An 18,029-nucleotide genomic window follows, 5' to 3' on the forward strand; every position below is an offset into this window, starting at 1 on the left:
TAGATGATTCCTTTATCTTTTCTATGAATTATTTGGAATGACCTAATCCTCATTTTTTGCTGAAATTATCATTACTACATAGGGCTAAACTGCATATTTTCCCAATCCTTCCTTCCTTCGAAATATTTGAAAGCTTTTTGTGGCATGAGGTTATATTTTTTGTTGTTACAGTAATATGTCTATGTTCTCCACACCGATTTGCATTTGACAGCCAGTTTGGTGTAGTGGTTAGGAGTACGGACTTCTATTATGGCTAGCCAGGTTCGATTCTGCACTTCTCCACATGCAACCAGCTGGGTGACCTTGGGCTTGCCACGGCGCTGATAAAGCTGATAAAGCTGTTCTGACCATGCAGGGATATCAGGGCTCTCTCAGCCTCACCCACCTCACACGGTGTCTGTTGTGGGGAGAGGAAAGGGAAGGTGACTTGAGCCTCCTTCGGGTAGAGAAAAGTGGCATATAAGAACCAACTCTTCTTCTTCATTAGATATCACTGTAGAATAGCCTAATGTTCAGTATCATCTTCCTTGCTAAATTCTGCACAAGCCATGACTGTACAACTTCAATTTATTTTGTGTGCTTTTATAGGATATAAATAATGACAAAATTACAAAATTTATAACTGGAAGCCCAAGCATATTTACAAAGAAGGATTTGTTGCAGTGAGGCTACTATTTACTTTTTTCCTATACAATATTCCTTTTGGTACTATATTTTTCAGTGTTTACTGTCAGCCTACTACATACATATCAACAATGAATAGGCAAATTATGTACAAGGAGTTGATTTGTTCAAGTAAATTGAATACTGTATTAAAGGTTTTTGTCTTTTTGAGCTAAGATTAGGTTCAACTAAACCATATACAATTTTAAATTTTAAATCAAGTTCTGTTATTAATTTTTTAAAAATTCAGTTGTTGTGTATAACTGAAATATTTCAGTTAAATATGAAAGAATAATAAAAAACATTAAGTCAACCACACAATTCATCAATATCTCTATAATGTTCAAAATGATTCACAATTGGACTGGATAGAATATACATTAAAATGTCATTTTTCGCCTATGATTGATATTTTCATTGTTTGTTCATTCAGTTCCACTGAAATATACATAATGTTATTATACAAATACTCCACAAAGACATTAAAAATTAAAATACTTAAAAGCAAATCTCATTGAGTCTAATGTTAAGCCAATGCTCAACAGTGTTTTGTGGAAACCATTTATTACTTTGGAATTTGTGTTTATTTAGGAAAACAAACTTGTGTGTTGAACTTTTACATTAAAACCAGCTTTCTGAAGCAGAAAGTTTGTTAAAATTCCTAGTATGATTAAAACCACCTCTCAGATTTTTAAAAACTGATAAACTCATGGCTATAGCTTGAAAAACTGTGTACATTTGCACGTACCTGTAGTGCAATTGCTGGGTGGATTTGTTTTGCTCCTATCATGTGAAGCATCCAGCTCTTTAAGTCCCCCACTGTTACTGCTGTTGCAAATGGTACAGTAACAATGGTTTATTTAACTTTAAAATAAATCTGAACTCTCTTCATAATTCATGACTTCCTTTATCATAAATATTCATACTAGCTCTTATAGTTTTCCTCTCTCCCACAAAAATATTTAATACAAGGTGCATTTTCCATGCATTATTATTAATTCCTCTTTTTTCAAGCCATTCATAAAACTCTGATTCTTTGTTACACTGCTATATAGAACCTTATTTCTCTAGACGATTAAATGGCATGAAGGATCACATAAAACCAGCAAATACAGAAAACAGTGAAACTAATTTTTGTATCATTAATTTTTTTTTAAATATGCTAGAATTAATTTATGGAGGAGTTCCATAATTTCACAACCATTTCTCTAATATTGTATTAAACGATTTGGGTCCATTTCAAATAAAAATTGCCATGTCTGGAAAAAAAAACCCAACCACAACTGAGCAGCATTAATGTTAGAGACCTTTGTAAAAGTAGAACGTTAAAATACGAAATCAAAGAAAGCACTGTGGCAAAGTCATAAGAGAAGTGCGTGCGTGAAAAACAATCTCCCACTCCTCTTGTGGGCTATAATTGAAAAGTCTCCATCCCATGTCATTCTTCTGTCAGTGCTGCAGGAAGAACAATCACCAGAAATGACCAGCAGCCTTTTTTGTTTTATTTTTGTTTTTGCTAGTTTCAAGGCCACTCATATAGTGCAGTCTTCCCCTCTACTGGATTGAAGAATTGCCATCAAGGAAAGGCTGTGCTATGACTGCTTTGAGTGCAAGGCACAACAAGAAACAGAGGAGACAGTTCACTATCAGAAAATTGTGGTTTCATACTTGGTATTAATTCCTCTTTTAGCTTCTTGTCCTGGTTCTACAATCCAAGGTAGGTTGGCAAGAGTCTTTTGTTCAGTGGGATCTATCTGCTTTGAAAGAAAATACAAAAAGAACACAAGGCTGCATTATCTAATCTAATTGCTGAACATTAAAACAGTCCTTAAACTGGGTCACAGTGGCACATCATTATCCAAGCGGCATGTGCCATGGATAGCTTTCCTGGGGCTATGATACATATTCTGTTTTGTCAGAATAATGCAAAGGAGGATTGCTTCATTATTTTCCTTGCCTTAACCAAAGTAGACGACAGGAACCAGAGATGTATCAATATTCCATCTGAAGTTACAGTATATAACAAGAAATATTATTAATCTTAGTTGTTTTCTCTGTAACACATGGGGCTTATTCAAGTTTATACAGGCTTCTTTTAAAGCTGAAACCGAGAAAGTAATTTTTTCTACCTGTGAACCTGAAACAATGATATGTATACATAGTCATGTTGGACAGTCTGCCATCATACCTCTCAACTGTTTGCCAGGGAGGGGCTACATTCAACTGATCTAAAGTATCTCAGATTTCACATTAAAGATACATATGCACACTTCCAGAAGCTGTGGTTGAAGCAGGAAGTGACTACATAGTATATAAACAGGTCTAAGTATGTCTGGTGGTTTCCACTGGTATGCTCATGTACACATGTCTGGTTAGAAGTAAAAATTCACAGGCGTCCGAGCTCTGAAAAGCCTGCATTACATTGTTTTGCAGGGCATTCCTTCCCAGTTTGAACTGCTACTCCTTATGGAAAGTTATGCCCACCTCTGCATTCAGGCCACTTGTTTTCAAACTGGCTGAATTCAGTGACAGATGGGTTTATATTATGAAGTAGCAGACTGGATTGGAAAGGGTGCCATACAAGGAACTGGGCAATAGAGGATGAATGGATCATAGACCGTGACCTCTAGAAGGATTTAGCTACATGGAAATATACATTTACTAGCTTCAAAGCTCGTTCCTAAGAACGGGCCTTTAAAGGGCCCCTCCCCTGGCCCCCGGCCAGGCAGCTTAAGATGGCTTTGGGTCGCTCGGACTCTTGAGCAGCTTGCAGCCGGATCAAGTGGGGTAAGCAGGGGCTGGCCAGCTCATTAGCAGGCCTGGGACAGATAACAGGCAGTCAGCAGGCCGGGAGGCCCTCATTAGCAGGCCCCGCTTAGCAGGCACTCCACCACGACCCTTTGCTCAGGGCCCACTCCCCTTACTTGTTGTTGGCTCCAGGCACTGAGAGCAAAGAGGCTAGAGCCCAGGGTCGGAGGGCAGGAGCTGCAGGGGCAGGGCCAATCACATTGGCCCTATTCCAACTTGGCCCTATTCCAACTTGGACACCCAGGACACGTTCCACCCCCCCTAGGCTGTTTCACAAATATTAAGAGGAACAATGGATAAGGATTAGTACCTGTAAGTGTACATTTGGGAAATGTAAGGTTGGGTTATCCCCAATTGTTCAACTACCAATCCCCCTTACAATTCATCATACTGTTGAGATAGATTAATGGCAGTTTTCTAGGGTCAGGCTGCTCTCTAGCTAGATTCAGTTTACAGAAATGTATTGGCCACCTTTACCACATAAGTGCTTGTGCCTTCTCACATAATGTTATAACATCACAATAATCGAACACAAAAACCATTATAAATCAACATACAAAAGCAACAGCATAGAAAACTTGAAGGCGAAAACACTGCAAAATGTCCCCACAAGTAACTGTTTTCACATATCACCTACAATCAGGCACCAGGCAAACTGTTATATAAAAGAAAATTCAGTATTTGAGGACTACTGCAATGAAGACTTTCCCTGTGATTGCCACACACCTCAATCCAGAAAATAAGATCGCTGATGCTTATTTTAGCTAGTGGGCTATTTCACATGGAAGTAGAAGGTCATTCAAATGCCCTTTAGCAATTGGGAGGCAGCCAAACAGTGATCCACATGATACTTGACTATGATTGTTTCATATGTACAGTTCATCAAGTGATAATGGCTTGTGTGATATGAATCAATAATATGCCAGGAAATCCTAGAATAAATTATAATCAGCACATATTGGATTTGATCCCAAGTATTATTAACTGTTGGTATTAAACACATCAAGCAGACCACAAAGTGTGGGGAAAACATGATACTACTCAATGTACCCATCTGAAATTGCAAACCCACCAATCTCAGACCACCTCCAGAGGAGAAAGTGGATGACACGGCTTTCTGACAACAAAAAAGCCCTATTTTTATTATAATGCCAGATAGAGCAAGATGGGTAGCCATGAGTCCAGTAGCACCTTAAGGACTAACAAAATGAGCTTTCAAATTCTTCAGAAGGGAGCAGGGACTCACAAAAGCTTATACCCTACCACAAATTTTGCTAATCTTTAAGGTGCTCCTGGACTCTTATTCTTTTCTGCTATTATGATGCCAGGAATAGATTTATCGGTATGCCATATATTTCTTACTCACCACAGATTTTCGAATGCTAACACGTGGTTTAGGAATTGGTTTAGTAGGTTTATTATCAAAGCTTTCAGGAAGGGTTGAAGAATGGCCTCCTTTTCGAGCTTGAAGTGCTAGTTGGTAGGCTACTTCAAATGCCTGTCCCAATGTTAGAATTATTTCATAAGCTAAATTCTGGAACAATAACAAATAACAGTATTAAAGCTAATTAACAGAAACATTTTTATTTTAAGTATATACATATAAAGAAAGTTACTACACAAAGGGGAGTTTTGTATATTTCTGGAAAGGGTTGTAAAATGTAATAATAAAAGCTTATAATTGGTACAAATATTCTAGAACTGCTTGTTTTTATGTATCTGTGATTTATTATAGGCAAACTGTAAACATCAGTTATCTATTGTATATGAGGACTGCCACCCAGAAGACAACAGGCATATAATGCACAATGCCACATTTACATGTGTTCACCTCCCCCAGCCCCCCCTTTTCTGACTGAAAACTCCCTCCAAATAGAGTGGGCTCCTTTGGGCTCTGCATCAATCACCCTGAAACATCCATTCATTGGGTAGTTGTGGGCAAGGATGGTTAATCACTGACCCCTGGAAGGGGGTCACCTTTCTACCATATTCTGGCCCTGCTGGCCAAGGCCCAGGCAGGCTAGTCACTGGGTGAGGGAATTTATCAACCCTGCCTGCCTTTTCTCCGCCAGATGCCATGAGCTGTCCCTCAGTTTGGCCAGAGGGGACGAAAGGACACTGGTGGGAAATGCATAGGAGGGATGAATATGGGGAGAGAGAGAGAGGGGATGTAAAAATGGACAGGAAAATAGCTGTTCCTCTTGGAACAAAAAGCAGGTTGACTGCAGAGCAGATTGTCTCTCCTGCTCCAAGGATGGAGACCTGGGATTTCTTATAGGAAACCACCACTGGAAACTCCTGGAGAAAAATCAGACATTTGATGCGTGGTTTGTAGCAGTGGAAAAGAGCAAGAGACCAGGAACACCTTAAAAACTTTTCTCATCATAAAGCAAGGGGTTATTTTGACAATGAAGTATGTTGCAATGTTCCTGTTTATGTGGGGTGGGGGAAAAACAAGCAAACCCAGTTCATGGGTAAAACTGGAGGCAAATTGCAGTTTCAGTGTTTTAGGAAACCTTGAAAGGGACTCTAGGAAAAATCTAGTGACAGGAATCAAAATGGAAACTCGCATTACAAAGAGCCTTCTTTTTTGGACAATGCAAATAAGTTACTGGGAATGCGCAGTGGCTCTGCTAATCATGAAGTACATGATGGGAAGCAGCATGAACCCAGTAAATGCAGACCCCATTAAGTGGCTCCAATCCTTGCTCATTAGACATAAAATACATGGCAAAAGCCATATTGCAGAACGAATGTCACAAACGTAAAGCATCAGTAGGGATTGTAACTCGCTGGTAAAATAAGGTAACACCATTGTCAAAGTGATACCAGTACTTGGTCTTTTTGTGGTACCCAGCTGTGTACCAAGCCTGCTGTCCTGACCAGTTCTTTCAAGTCAAGTGTCTCAGTACACCCAGAATGGAAGCAAGACAGAACCAACAACACTTTCAATGAACTGAGCTAAGGGGGGGATGGGACATAATGCCGAGTGTACTCGACATTTAATTAGTTTGAATGTAAAATTCTCAGAGTATAATTTGCAGAATTTCTGGCATACAAGAATTGATCAAATACTTTTTGAAAAATTGGACTCTAAGCACATTAGAAACTGAACTGTAATGCAAAATATTTAAAGTAGTTCAGTGGTGTGGAGCTTTACTTGTTCTGATGTTTGTTTTATAACATGCCAAACAGATTTTTTTTAAATGGCTAATGTGACAAGAAAGCTGTCAAGTGTCCCTGTAATGTTCCATTTTCTTATGATTATACTGTTCTATGCAGATAGGCAGTCTGAAGCCTTATAACGTTCACTGTGCCATTCATGATAGATAAAAGGCTTTTGAGCACTCGTGTAGGCAGAGAACTTCTGTAGGGCGAGTGATTCCTAGATACTTTCTGATTTCTTAGAGTGCAGTGACACTGTTATTAGGCCAGTTTATTGGTAGTTGTCAACCATATTCTGTAAGGTACTTGTGAATTACAAAGGACTATTTATTGCCAGAGAAGGAATGAAATTCAGTGAATGCTGTCATGTTTGACATGTGCATCAGTGGGAACTCAAACTAGATAATGTCTGACTAGAATGTAATGCACTAGATTGGGGAGAACCCCCCCCCCCCCTGTAATGTAACATATAGTTTGAATGGATATGAATGATTTCTTTGCTTATTGAGGCCAGCTTTTTTCAAGAATCTTTTGTTCATTTAAAATTTTTATGGATTTAGCAAATTTAACAGGAAATACCGAGCTGTGTTTTAAAAAAATAATTTGCTCATATCGATCTTGTTCTGCTATATTTCAGTTTAAATAAGAGACTATGGTATGCTTTTGAAGAATGCCTAAATTATGAGTCTGCAGAGGAGAAACAAAAGAATCCTACTTCTATAACCAAGAATGAAGGAGACTTAGGTACAAATTACATAATTAAGGATGGATTCTTTCCAGATCAGTGAAAGGCCAGTAGGAAGGATTCTATTTCCAGAAATTTGTTATGGGCTAAATTAGAAAGGACATCTATTGATGGACGTCTACTCTTTCTAATTAAAACCTTACATAAAAACATGTCTATCAGAGTCAAATGTACTCCCTCGGATCACCTAACAAATAAAATTAACTCTGGAAAGGGAATTAAACAGGGCTATATTTTAGCCTCTCTTCAACTTTTTCATAAATGATATTGGGTATGTTCTGAAGAACACAGTTTCATACACCAAAAATTGGGGAGAAACATATCTCATTACTATTATATGCTGATGACAGCCTTATTTGCCAGAACCCCAATAGGTCTGAGAAGAACCCTAAGGGCCCTAAACTCTTACTGCTGAATGAACAGCCTGGTAATCAATCTGAGAAGACCAAGATCATGATATGTGGTAATAGACCTAACCTCCATGCTTGGAGACTTAAAAGATCTCTGATAGAACAGGTTCAACAATATAAACACCTTGGTGTCATATTCCAGGCAAATTATGCAAGATCTGCACATGTCAATAACATCTCCTTAAATACACAGAAAAGAGCGGTGCAATTAAAAATTATTTTGGCAGAAAGGAGGTTGCTGTATACCAGCTGCAATGGATATCTTTAAGGCTAAAGCTCTTGCTCAATTGACTTATGAGGCACCAATCAGTATAACTTGGGCCCATTCTGCACACATAGGATAATGCACTTTCAATGTGCATTATCCAGCTGCATTTGGCAGCTGGATTCTCCTGTGCTGAATAGGAAAATCTACATCTAAGGTGCATTGAAAGTGCATTATCTATTGTGTGCAGAATAGGCCCAAGTTATACTGATTGGTGCCCCATAAGTCAATTGAGCAAGAGCTTTAGCCTTAAAGATATCCATTGCAGCTAGTATACAGCAACCTCCAAACACAGCAGTTATCATGGGACTGGTAAACATTCAGTCCATGCTTTAGATTTCTACATTTACTTTTCTGACAGCAGGGTCTCACAGCTTTAATACTGATGGATCTTTTGTTGCACCCTGGCAAATTGTGCCCACAAAAATTCTGTGCTACTATGGTCTCTCACCCCAACTTGGCCTCCTGCTTGCAAACACGGAAGGGTAAACCTCACATTTGCAGTCCTCTATACGGGAGACTACTCCCGCATTTTCCCTCTGCCCCATCACGACTTTTTGCCTCCTGATGAGTCTGCAATAAAAAATAAGCCGAAATCCTCCCCCTGCTAACTGGCTTGTCAATCATAGCAAGCCACCAATCACAGCACAGCAGTTCTCTCATGGACTGAAATTTTCTCTCCCCCCCCCCGAGCCCCCAAATTATTACTTTTTTAAAAAAGGCACTTCTGCATTGCTATGCCACAATACAGATACATTTTAAATAAAAAATTAACACTTCTGTGTTGCTAGGGAGAAACGCCTAAACAATACAGCATTCCTCTCTCCCTTCTGGGATTCGTGGTATTTGGACTCTGTTTATGTCTGGGTGGATCTGTGAGAGGCTGGAAATGGTAACTGGACCGTGAAAAGTGATTGTGGGCTTAAAAACAAAGTGCACGCCTAAATGATCAGGAGAAGGCTGCTTATCATGCCCCACCCTTCCCCGTTCATTCCCCACCTCCAGAAAACACAAACGGGACTATGTCTTGATTGCCTAATGCCAAAAAGACATGGACACTTTAAAGAAAATTTTGTTTTACCTTTGTCAGTGTAGCTTTGCAGTCCTGCAGCAAAGCGTACCTACCATTAAAAAAACAAACCCAGAGCAGGAAATGGAGAGGGGAGTGCAGGTGTGAGGGTGGGACAATGCTAAGAGACTATCATGCCTCTTCTCCTCCATACAGGGTTGCCAATGGGATGGGATACGAGATAAAAAGTGGCAAATCCACTTTTTGCGATTTCCCTCATTCCAAGGCAAATCTGTGCAAAACGCCAGCCCCTGGACAGCCTTGGGATGCAGGTGATGTCATGTGGCGGTCAGCAACCAGAGGCTGTCCAGGGGCAGATTTCTCATGCAGAAACGATCTTGGGTTATTTGTATTGTAAGAGCTAAATGGAGTTGGGACCTGTGCTAGAAATAAACATCGATACATGATAACTACTATATTAGAATCAACCATTTTAGTTAAAATAACAATTTTATTTTTTATTTTATAACATTTTTATACCACCCTCACTTCTGGCTCAGGGCAGTTTACAGTGATGGTTCACAGTTCATAATTCACTTTGATATTAATACAGTACAACAAATACATTAATGATATGAAAACATTTTGAATATTATAACTTTAAAATGAATGGTTTTATAATTTCTGTCCCAAATCATCCTTGTGTGAAAATGGATTTTTTGGATATATAGTCCTCATTCTTTAACACTGTTCCCCGCCCCGCCCCATGTTGCAATTAAATCTACACACACAAAGGTAGGCCGTAATCAGAGCATTGTCATAAAACCCTATTCTCTCTTACTCAACTCCAGAGCAGGAATAGATCAGGTCTGATTACGACAATATCCCATTTGTTTAATTTGTTAAACTTTTCCTACATTCTTATGTGCAAGTAAGTAATCTGATTAATTTTGTTGTATATGTATACACATCTAATCTGTGCAACCTATTGTACGTTACCATATAAAAGTTGTAAATGAGCCTTATAATATGAATACATTTAATTTTCCCTGTGTACTTTGGGAATGAATTGCTGTAGGTATGCTGATCGGTAATCTTTATTGGCCTGAACCAGAACCAATCCTGAACAACTTCAATCACAGCAGAAATGGCACCAGTCAATTTAAAGGTCTGAATCTTTAGTTTCCTAATTCAAAATCATGACTGTTTTCAAATCACTGTTCATGGTACCCATCAGGAGACTAAAATTTAGACTGTGGAAAAATAAGTTATTAAAATAAAAGAATATTTATAGACTTACCACATCAAAGGCAGTGAACACATGGCAGTAATGGTGATTTGTCTTCAAGTCTTTTGTGATATAAGCAAATGTAGAGAGGTCTTCTGGGTCTTGTGCAGCACAGGAAATGTTACGAATTTCATGTTCAGCAATAATATTCTAAATATAAGAAAAATGCCAGTTATCAGTGATTTTAAGTGAAACAAGAATTTATCATTGTATTTTGAATTTATCATTGTATTTATTTTCTGCCCCATCTCCAAAGACTTGGGATAGATTCCATCATGTCATAATCATCATATTACCTATAAAATAATATACAAATAAAAAGTTAAAATCTAAAACAGTTATTATTATTAGCCACTCATATGCTTTAGCCATAGTTTAAGACAGTTTAAGATTGTGAACAGAGAGAGGTGAAGAGTAAAGAATATTTCATAACAAACCTAGTCTTAAAATTGGGTTATAAGTACAAACCTCATTATTTTCAATTAAGCAGATAATGTACTAACATTACGTAAGTTAAATTCTGATTACTAGACAAACATTTCCATGAGTCTTGTTTCCCAGTTTGAAGGTTTAGGCTTGCAAACTTAAAATATGTTTCATGTTTCAAAACAAAAATCAGTGACTCACCAGAGACAAAAAAAAAGTTTAATAATTAAATAAAATTAATGTATTGAGACTGATTCTTCCTATGTTTTATAAGCACTCTTATAGGTAACTGAAATTCTAACCAGGGAATTCTGAGATGAGATGGTGGGCCCAGGAACAAAATGGCTGACACAAAATGCCTATTGCAGAAGGTAAAACCAGCCAGAAAATGACTGCCACAGTTTAACTCTTCCACCAAGCTGGCAGGGAGCCAGTAACCTGGGCGGTTATGCCATGGCCAGTGGCATGATGGTCAGAAAACCATCCTGAATTCCAGCCTGGGATGGGCTCCTGCTGAGGGCAGAGGCCACCGAAGCAGTGGCCTCCTCTCGCCCACCAGCTCCCTAGGATTATAATGAATCCAACCAGACTCCCAAATGTTCTGTAGGACCAGTGCGGTGGTGCGTCCCTTACTGAAAAAAACCTGGCCAACTACCGCCTAGTCTCATGTCTTGCATTTCTGGATAAGGTAGTTGAAAAGGACATCGCGGACCAACTCATGGCATTCTTGGAGGAAACTCCAGTGCTCAATCCATACCAGTTTGACTTCCATCCTGGCCATGGGATGGAGACGGTGCTGGTCACCTTGACGGATGATCTCCAATCAGCTGGATAGGGGCGAGTTGGCCATTGTTGTGAGGTTAGATCTGTTAGCCGCGTTTGACATGGTTGACCATGAGTTGCTAGCCCACTGCCTCACCAGTGCGGGGATATGGAGGACAGCCATTCAATGGCTGATCTCCTTTCCCTGGAACTGGACACAGAGGTTCCAGTTGGGGGAGAGCCATTGTACTCCTGTAAGCTCCCAGCTAGTCCACAGTTATGGGTTGGGATATCACCTGTATGTGGATGACACCCAGCTCTATCTACTCTGTCTGGACTTAGAATCATAGAATCATAGAGTTGGAAGGGGCCATACAGGCCATCTAGTCCAACCCTCTGCTCAACGCAGGATCAGCCCTAAGCATCCTAAAGCATCCAAGAAAAGTGTGTATCCAACCTATCGTTGTACTTGTAGTTTAAACCCATTACTGTGTGTCCTTTCCTCTGCAGCCAATGGGAACAGCATCCTGCCCTCCTCCAAATGACAACCTTTCAAATACTTAAAGAGGGCTATCATGTCCCCTCTCAACCTCCTTTTCTCCAGGCTGAACATTCCCAAGTCCCTCAACCTATCTTCATAGGGCTTGGTCCCTTGGTCCCTTGACTTCCCCCAGATACAGTTGCAAGATGCTTGGAAGCCACAGCTGAATGCTTGGAGCAGAGTTGCTAGAAACTCAACCAAGATGGAGGTTCTGTGGCTGGGTCAGAAAGCAACGGAGCAGGAAGTGTGTCTGCCCACCCTGGCCGAAGTGCAGATTAACATCTCGACCTTGGCCAGGAATTAGAGGGTGATTCTGGATGCCTCCTCATTAATGGAGGCCCAGGTCACCAAGGTAGCCCACACAGTATTTTCCATCTTCGCCAGGCGAAGCTACTAGTGTCCTACCTGTTCCTGCACCCTAAAACCCCATTAAAAGTCATAAAAATACCCCCAACATGGCAGAAAAGAAAAACTCCACTCCTGCCCCCACTACTAGAGGGGTGGAGAAGGAGGTCCCAATGATGTTCACTTTGAAACCCCGGGGGGGGGCAGTAGATCTACCTTGCCTCAACCATATACCTGGCGGAAGAGCTCCATTTTACAGGTCCTGCGGAATGCTGAAAAATCCCGCAGGGCCCTTAGCTCTCCCAGGAGCTCATTCCACCAGGTTGGGGCCAGGACCGAAAAGGCCCAGGCCCTGGTTGAGGCCAGGCACACTTCTCTAGGGCTGGGAATGACTAGTAAATTTTCACCCGCAGAGCATAAGGCCCTGCGGGGACATAGGGCAATAGGCTGTTCCTCAAGTATGTGGGTCCCAACCCACGTAAGGCCTTAAGGTTAAAACCAGAACTTTGAACCAGATCTGGACAGCAATTGTCAACCAATGCAGCTGCCTCAGCACAGGCTGGATGTGGGCCCTCCAAGGTGTACCAGTGAGGACCCTAGCAGCTTGTGTTGAGGCTGCTACGTTGGTTGCCTGTTGTGGCCTGACTCAAGTTCAATGTTTTGCTATTAACCTTTAAGTCCACATGTGGTCTGGGCCCCACGTATCTGCAGGACTGCCTATCTCCTTATGCCCCCTGCAGGGCTCTTCCCCCTGTGGTGTGAATCTATTGGAGAGATCCCTTGCCTGAAAGCAGTTTGCTTGACCTTGGCCAGGGCCTTTTCAATCCTGGCCCTGAGCTGGTGGAATGAGCTCTGAGGAGAGCTGAGGGCTCTCTTGGAACTGTCATAGTTCTGCAGGACCTGTAAAACAGCTCTTTCATCAGGTCTGTGGTTGAGGCCAGAGCATTTAAGATCTAGAGCCCCTCCCCACCAGCACATCGGATCTCCCTTGTTATTGCCCCTCTGTGGCACAGGAATACAGTCTGAGAGCAGGGTTGGGGGCTGTTTTTTACACTGCCAAACAGGGCTGTTGTTATAATTTTATGGAGTTTTATGTGGAGTTTTATATTGTTACCTATCACGAGCCACTTGTGGGTGTGGCAGGAAATGAATGAATAAAAACTTTCCTCCAGATTATAAGGAATACTCTGGGACTTCTTGAATTCATTTCAAGTTACACTCTAACAACTTTCTGCAGTGGGGATGTAGAGAAATTAAATTAAACTTGCAAAGTGATGCTACTTATAATGGCCAGAGTAGTATAACAGGAAAAGCAAAAAATAGAATTGCTCAGTATAATAAAACAGATTTATACCTCCAGTACATTAATTTTATCTGAATGTTATATCAGACGAGCATTTGTTTTGTTTCAGCTAACTGACTCTGGAAAACTGACAGAATACCATCACTACAATCAAAGACCATTTCTGCATGGAGGCACAAACCTTGCGCTGTCTCCTGCTTGCAAATGCGCGGTTGTAGGATGCACGTTTGCATGCCTCCTAACAGGAGACCCTTCCTGCATTTTCCATCTGCCTCATCATGGCTTTTTGCCTCCTGAAGAGGCTGCAATGGAAAACAAGCCGAACTCCTCTCCCCTTCTCTTTGGCTTGTCAATCACAGCAAGTCACCAATCAAAGCACAGTGGTTCTCTCACAGACTGAAACTTTCTCCCCCCGCCCTCAAGCTACAAAATTATTTTTTTTAAAGGTACTTCCACATTGCTATGTGGTAATGCTATGGAGAGACACCAGAACAATACAGCATTCCCCCACCCCTTTTGGTGTTTCAGACTCTATTTATGTCTGGGTATATTTGTGAGAGGCTAGAAATGGTAACTGGAGCCTGAAAAGTGATTTTGTGTCTTAAAAACAAAGCGCACAGATACCTGGCTGATCGGGAGAGGATTGCTGCATCATGCAACCCCCCCCCTTTTCCCCATTCATTCCCCACCTCCAGGAAACACAAACAGGACTGTTTTGCCTGCTTGATCCCAAAAAGGCTGTGGACACTTCACAGAAGATTTTACCTTTGATAAAGTAACCTTGTGGTCCTGCAGCAATGCGGACCACGCCATTAAAAACAACTTTTTGGAGTAGGAAATGGAGAGTGGAGGGCAGGTGCAAGGATGCAATAATGAGACTACTACAACTTTACTCCTCCATATGGGATTGCTCCTGGTTGCTCGCTGATGAGAAGCACAATAGGAGAGGGCAAATCCAGTTTTGGTGATTTCTCTCATTCTGAGGCAAATCTGGCCAAAACTCGAGCCAGCCCCTGGACAGCCTTGTGATGCAGACAATGTAATATGAAGGGAGATCTAAAACCCACTAACAACCCAAGGCTGTCCAGAGGCAGATTCCTTATGTGGAAACAGTCAAAATATCTATGTGCAAAAGGTCTGCTGGACTGGGATATGTATGTTTCATCTTTATTATAGTATTTCAACATATTGTTCAAGCTTATTTTATGAACCAGGGCCACTGTAAATATGATTTCCACTCCCCCCACCCATGTTAAAACACAGTCTGCACAACTGTCTCTTTAGGGAATTGTGAATATTTGAGAGAGAGGAATATTAATTTAGCCATCTGCTTTAACAAATGAAACTGTCACTATTCATTTCTATGGGCTCAAGCCTTAGAAGAAAAGTCAAAGTCAGGAAATTGCAACCTATGGCACTATCAAATCCTCTTATCTTAAACTGCTGATTAATTTTTAAACTATTATTCCCGTATAAAGCATGGCCTGCAAAGAACCACTATCCAGTTAATGATTATGCCTTAATGAGAACCAATTTGTAAAGATCTTAAGACTCAATGCTGTTTAATACTCATTTAGATTTACACTACTTTGAGCATAACCCAATAATATGCTTTTGTCTTTGCTGTAGAAAATAGCTACAGCTTGATTAGGCAATATAGATTGTTATTCTAATAATGGTGAAACTGAAAGCATTAATACAGTGTTCTATAAATAAAAATATTGACATAGGATGTTTATGATGTTTCTGCAGCAGTTGAGGATTAAAATTCATTTATCAGAAGGAATTAGTACTAATGCTGGCATTAAAATTGGAAAACTCAATGGGCTTCATGGTTTTTAATGTACATTTCAAACTACTCTAGTTCACTGAAAGGTCTGCGAGGATCTGAAATCACTCAAGTGAACTTGTGCATGTTTTTAATGGGACTTATGGATATTCAGAGTTTAAGCTTGATCACACAGAACTTTAGTTTTCACATAGCTGGCTTTCATAAGATATGGCAACAGTAGATTAATACCTCTTTTGTAGGGCTGCTTTCAATTGTTAGCCAAATTGATTACTCCCTTCAGGAACAACCAATAGTAAATGGCAAGAATCAAACTGATTCAGCTACTCAAACACAGTGTTTAAGACCCATTGCGATCAATGGAACTGAAGTGGTCAACTTTGGAAGCATACCTAAATAGTGTCCAAGATTGACCCTGGAGCATATTTCAAGATAACATCTAATAAGCAGTTGAAAACTGAAGGAGAACACACATACAAACATACAAATTTGCATTAAAAGGGATTTTTGGTTTCTGAGTGTTCCCTGTCAAAGTATCTGAAATCTTCAATCACTCTCTTCTGCTGACATTACATTGCTCACAACAGCAGACCACTCATATGAATTGTTAAACTTGCATATCATCCAGCTGTCCAAGCAAGTATATTTGGGGTGAACAAACTTATTAGTGAAATACCACGCCATAACTATAGGAACCCTGTAACAAGTAATATAAATATCCTCATCCCCTCACTATTTTAATGCTGGATAAGACTCCTGGGTATACGTACCATAGCAGAGTCATTCCTTTCTGATATGCCAAGTAAAGTAAGAAGCCTGGGACAATGCCAGAGGAACCTACATTGCGAGTTTTCTCCATGGCGGCTTTAATCCAGTTTCTGGAGCGTGACACTGGTATAGGGAGGCTCCATAGTGTGGATGCCATCCTGGTGTTTTTACATAAAAAGGAACATTCCAGCAGTTTTCACAGCAGCCAAAATGTTACAGACCCTTCCTAAAGATTAGAGGCTGCCATAAAATACAGATCCCCCCAATAAAAGAGCTCCGAGAACAGCTGAAGAAGAGTTGGGTTTTGTATCCCCCTTTCACTACCTGAAGGATCATAGAATCACAGAAAAATAGTTAGAAGGGGGCATACAGGCCATTTCGTCCAACCCCCTGCTCAATGCAGGATCAGCCTAAAGCATCTTTGATTAGCATGTGTCCACTGGGCTGCTTAAGCTCTGTCAGTGTGGGGAAGCTCACAACCTCCTTAGGCAGCCGATTCCTCTACTGAACTCTGACTATGAATTCTCCCCCAACCCCCAATATTAAGCTGGTACTGTTCTACACATAGTTTAAATCCATTACTGTGGGTCCTATCCTCTGCTGTCAACAGGAATAGCTGCTTGCCCTCCTTTAAGTGACAACTAAGTAAGGAGTCACGAAGTGGCTTCTAATCACCTTCCCTTTATCTTTCCACAACAGGTACCCTGTGAGGTAAGTGGGGCTGAGAGAGCTCTGTGACTAGCCCAGGGTCACCCAGCTGGCTGATTTGGAGGAGTGGGGAATCAAACCTGGTTCTCCCGTTTAGAGGCTGCTGTTCCTAACCATTACACCACACTGGTGCTCTGACAGCAAATTTTCCTCTTGCTGAAACTGCAAAGCCACATTTCTTACGAGGGTGATACAGTGCCTCTGGGAATGGATAGGACTTGCACTAGGAAGAATATGTTAGTACAAAGATGCTGAAATTCAAGAGCTGTACACACGCTGTGAACTAACAAATAGGATGACAATTCGTCCTTATCCACTGTTTTTCTTAATATTTGTGAAACAGCCCTGGGGGTGGAGAGTGTCCTGGCTGTCCAAGATGGAATAGGGCCAATCGGTGCGGCCAGCAAAGCCCTCCTTCCCTGATTGGCCCGCCCTCTCCAGCTCCTGCCCTCCTTTCCTGGACACTAGCCACTTTGCTCTCAGAAGCCTGAGAGAGACACAGAGACACAGAGCCCTGCCAAACTGCAAATAACCCCTGATTACCTGCTATGGCTCCTGCTGCCAGGGAGAGAGAGATACAGAGACAAACTGCAAATGAGCCCCAAACTGCAAACAACCTTTGCTGCTAGTTAGAAAATAAGATGCTATTAAAAATGAGATGCCATTTATAAAATAAATAACACATTAAATTATATTTTCATTTATACATACCTTATTTGTTGCATCAATAAATTTTACTCCTTTGTAAGAAACTGATAAAACAATAGTAGGGACTTTCTTCATTTGTTCCGTTGACTTCTGAAAACGTTAGTGAATGGGAAATTAGTTTTGCTGCATTGACCATCAGTGTTTTATTTCAGCTCAAGTCAACAGTAATAATAAAAGTATGATATAGAAGTATGATAGATAAATAAATAGATAGATAAATAAATAGATAAATAAATAGATAAATAAATAGATAGATAAATAAATAGATAGATAAATAGATGATAGATAAATAAATAAAATGATAAAGCATTTTAAAAATAATAATT

The 18,029-nt window shown here is 40.5% G+C and overlaps 1 protein-coding gene across 15 annotated transcripts in view; it reads right to left on the bottom strand.

Moving 5' to 3' along the window:
• Nucleotides 1-549: 549 nt before the first annotated feature.
• ANKS1B (ankyrin repeat and sterile alpha motif domain containing 1B) overlaps nt 550-18,029 on the bottom strand; it is a 421,823-nt gene continuing 404,343 nt past the window's right edge. For 9 of the 15 annotated variants that reach the window (XM_077339148.1, XM_077339147.1, XM_077339145.1 and 6 more), the window contains 4 exons: nt 17,707-17,793; nt 10,366-10,503; nt 4,838-5,005; nt 2,081-2,420 (listed from right to left, as the gene is read on the bottom strand). In XM_077339148.1, the coding sequence (XP_077195263.1) occupies nt 2,310-2,420; nt 4,838-5,005; nt 10,366-10,503; nt 17,707-17,793 (504 nt within the window). In that variant the 3' untranslated portion in view covers nt 2,081-2,309. Of the gene's footprint in view, nt 2,421-4,837; nt 5,006-10,365; nt 10,504-17,706; nt 17,794-18,029 lie in introns of all 15 variants that reach the window. The other 6 variants (XM_077339157.1, XM_077339158.1, XM_077339146.1 and 3 more) reach the window with 2 other exon arrangements.

Source organism: Paroedura picta, chromosome 5 (assembly GCF_049243985.1).
Source record: "Paroedura picta isolate Pp20150507F chromosome 5, Ppicta_v3.0, whole genome shotgun sequence".
Classification (NCBI taxonomy): domain Eukaryota; kingdom Metazoa; phylum Chordata; class Lepidosauria; order Squamata; family Gekkonidae; genus Paroedura; species Paroedura picta.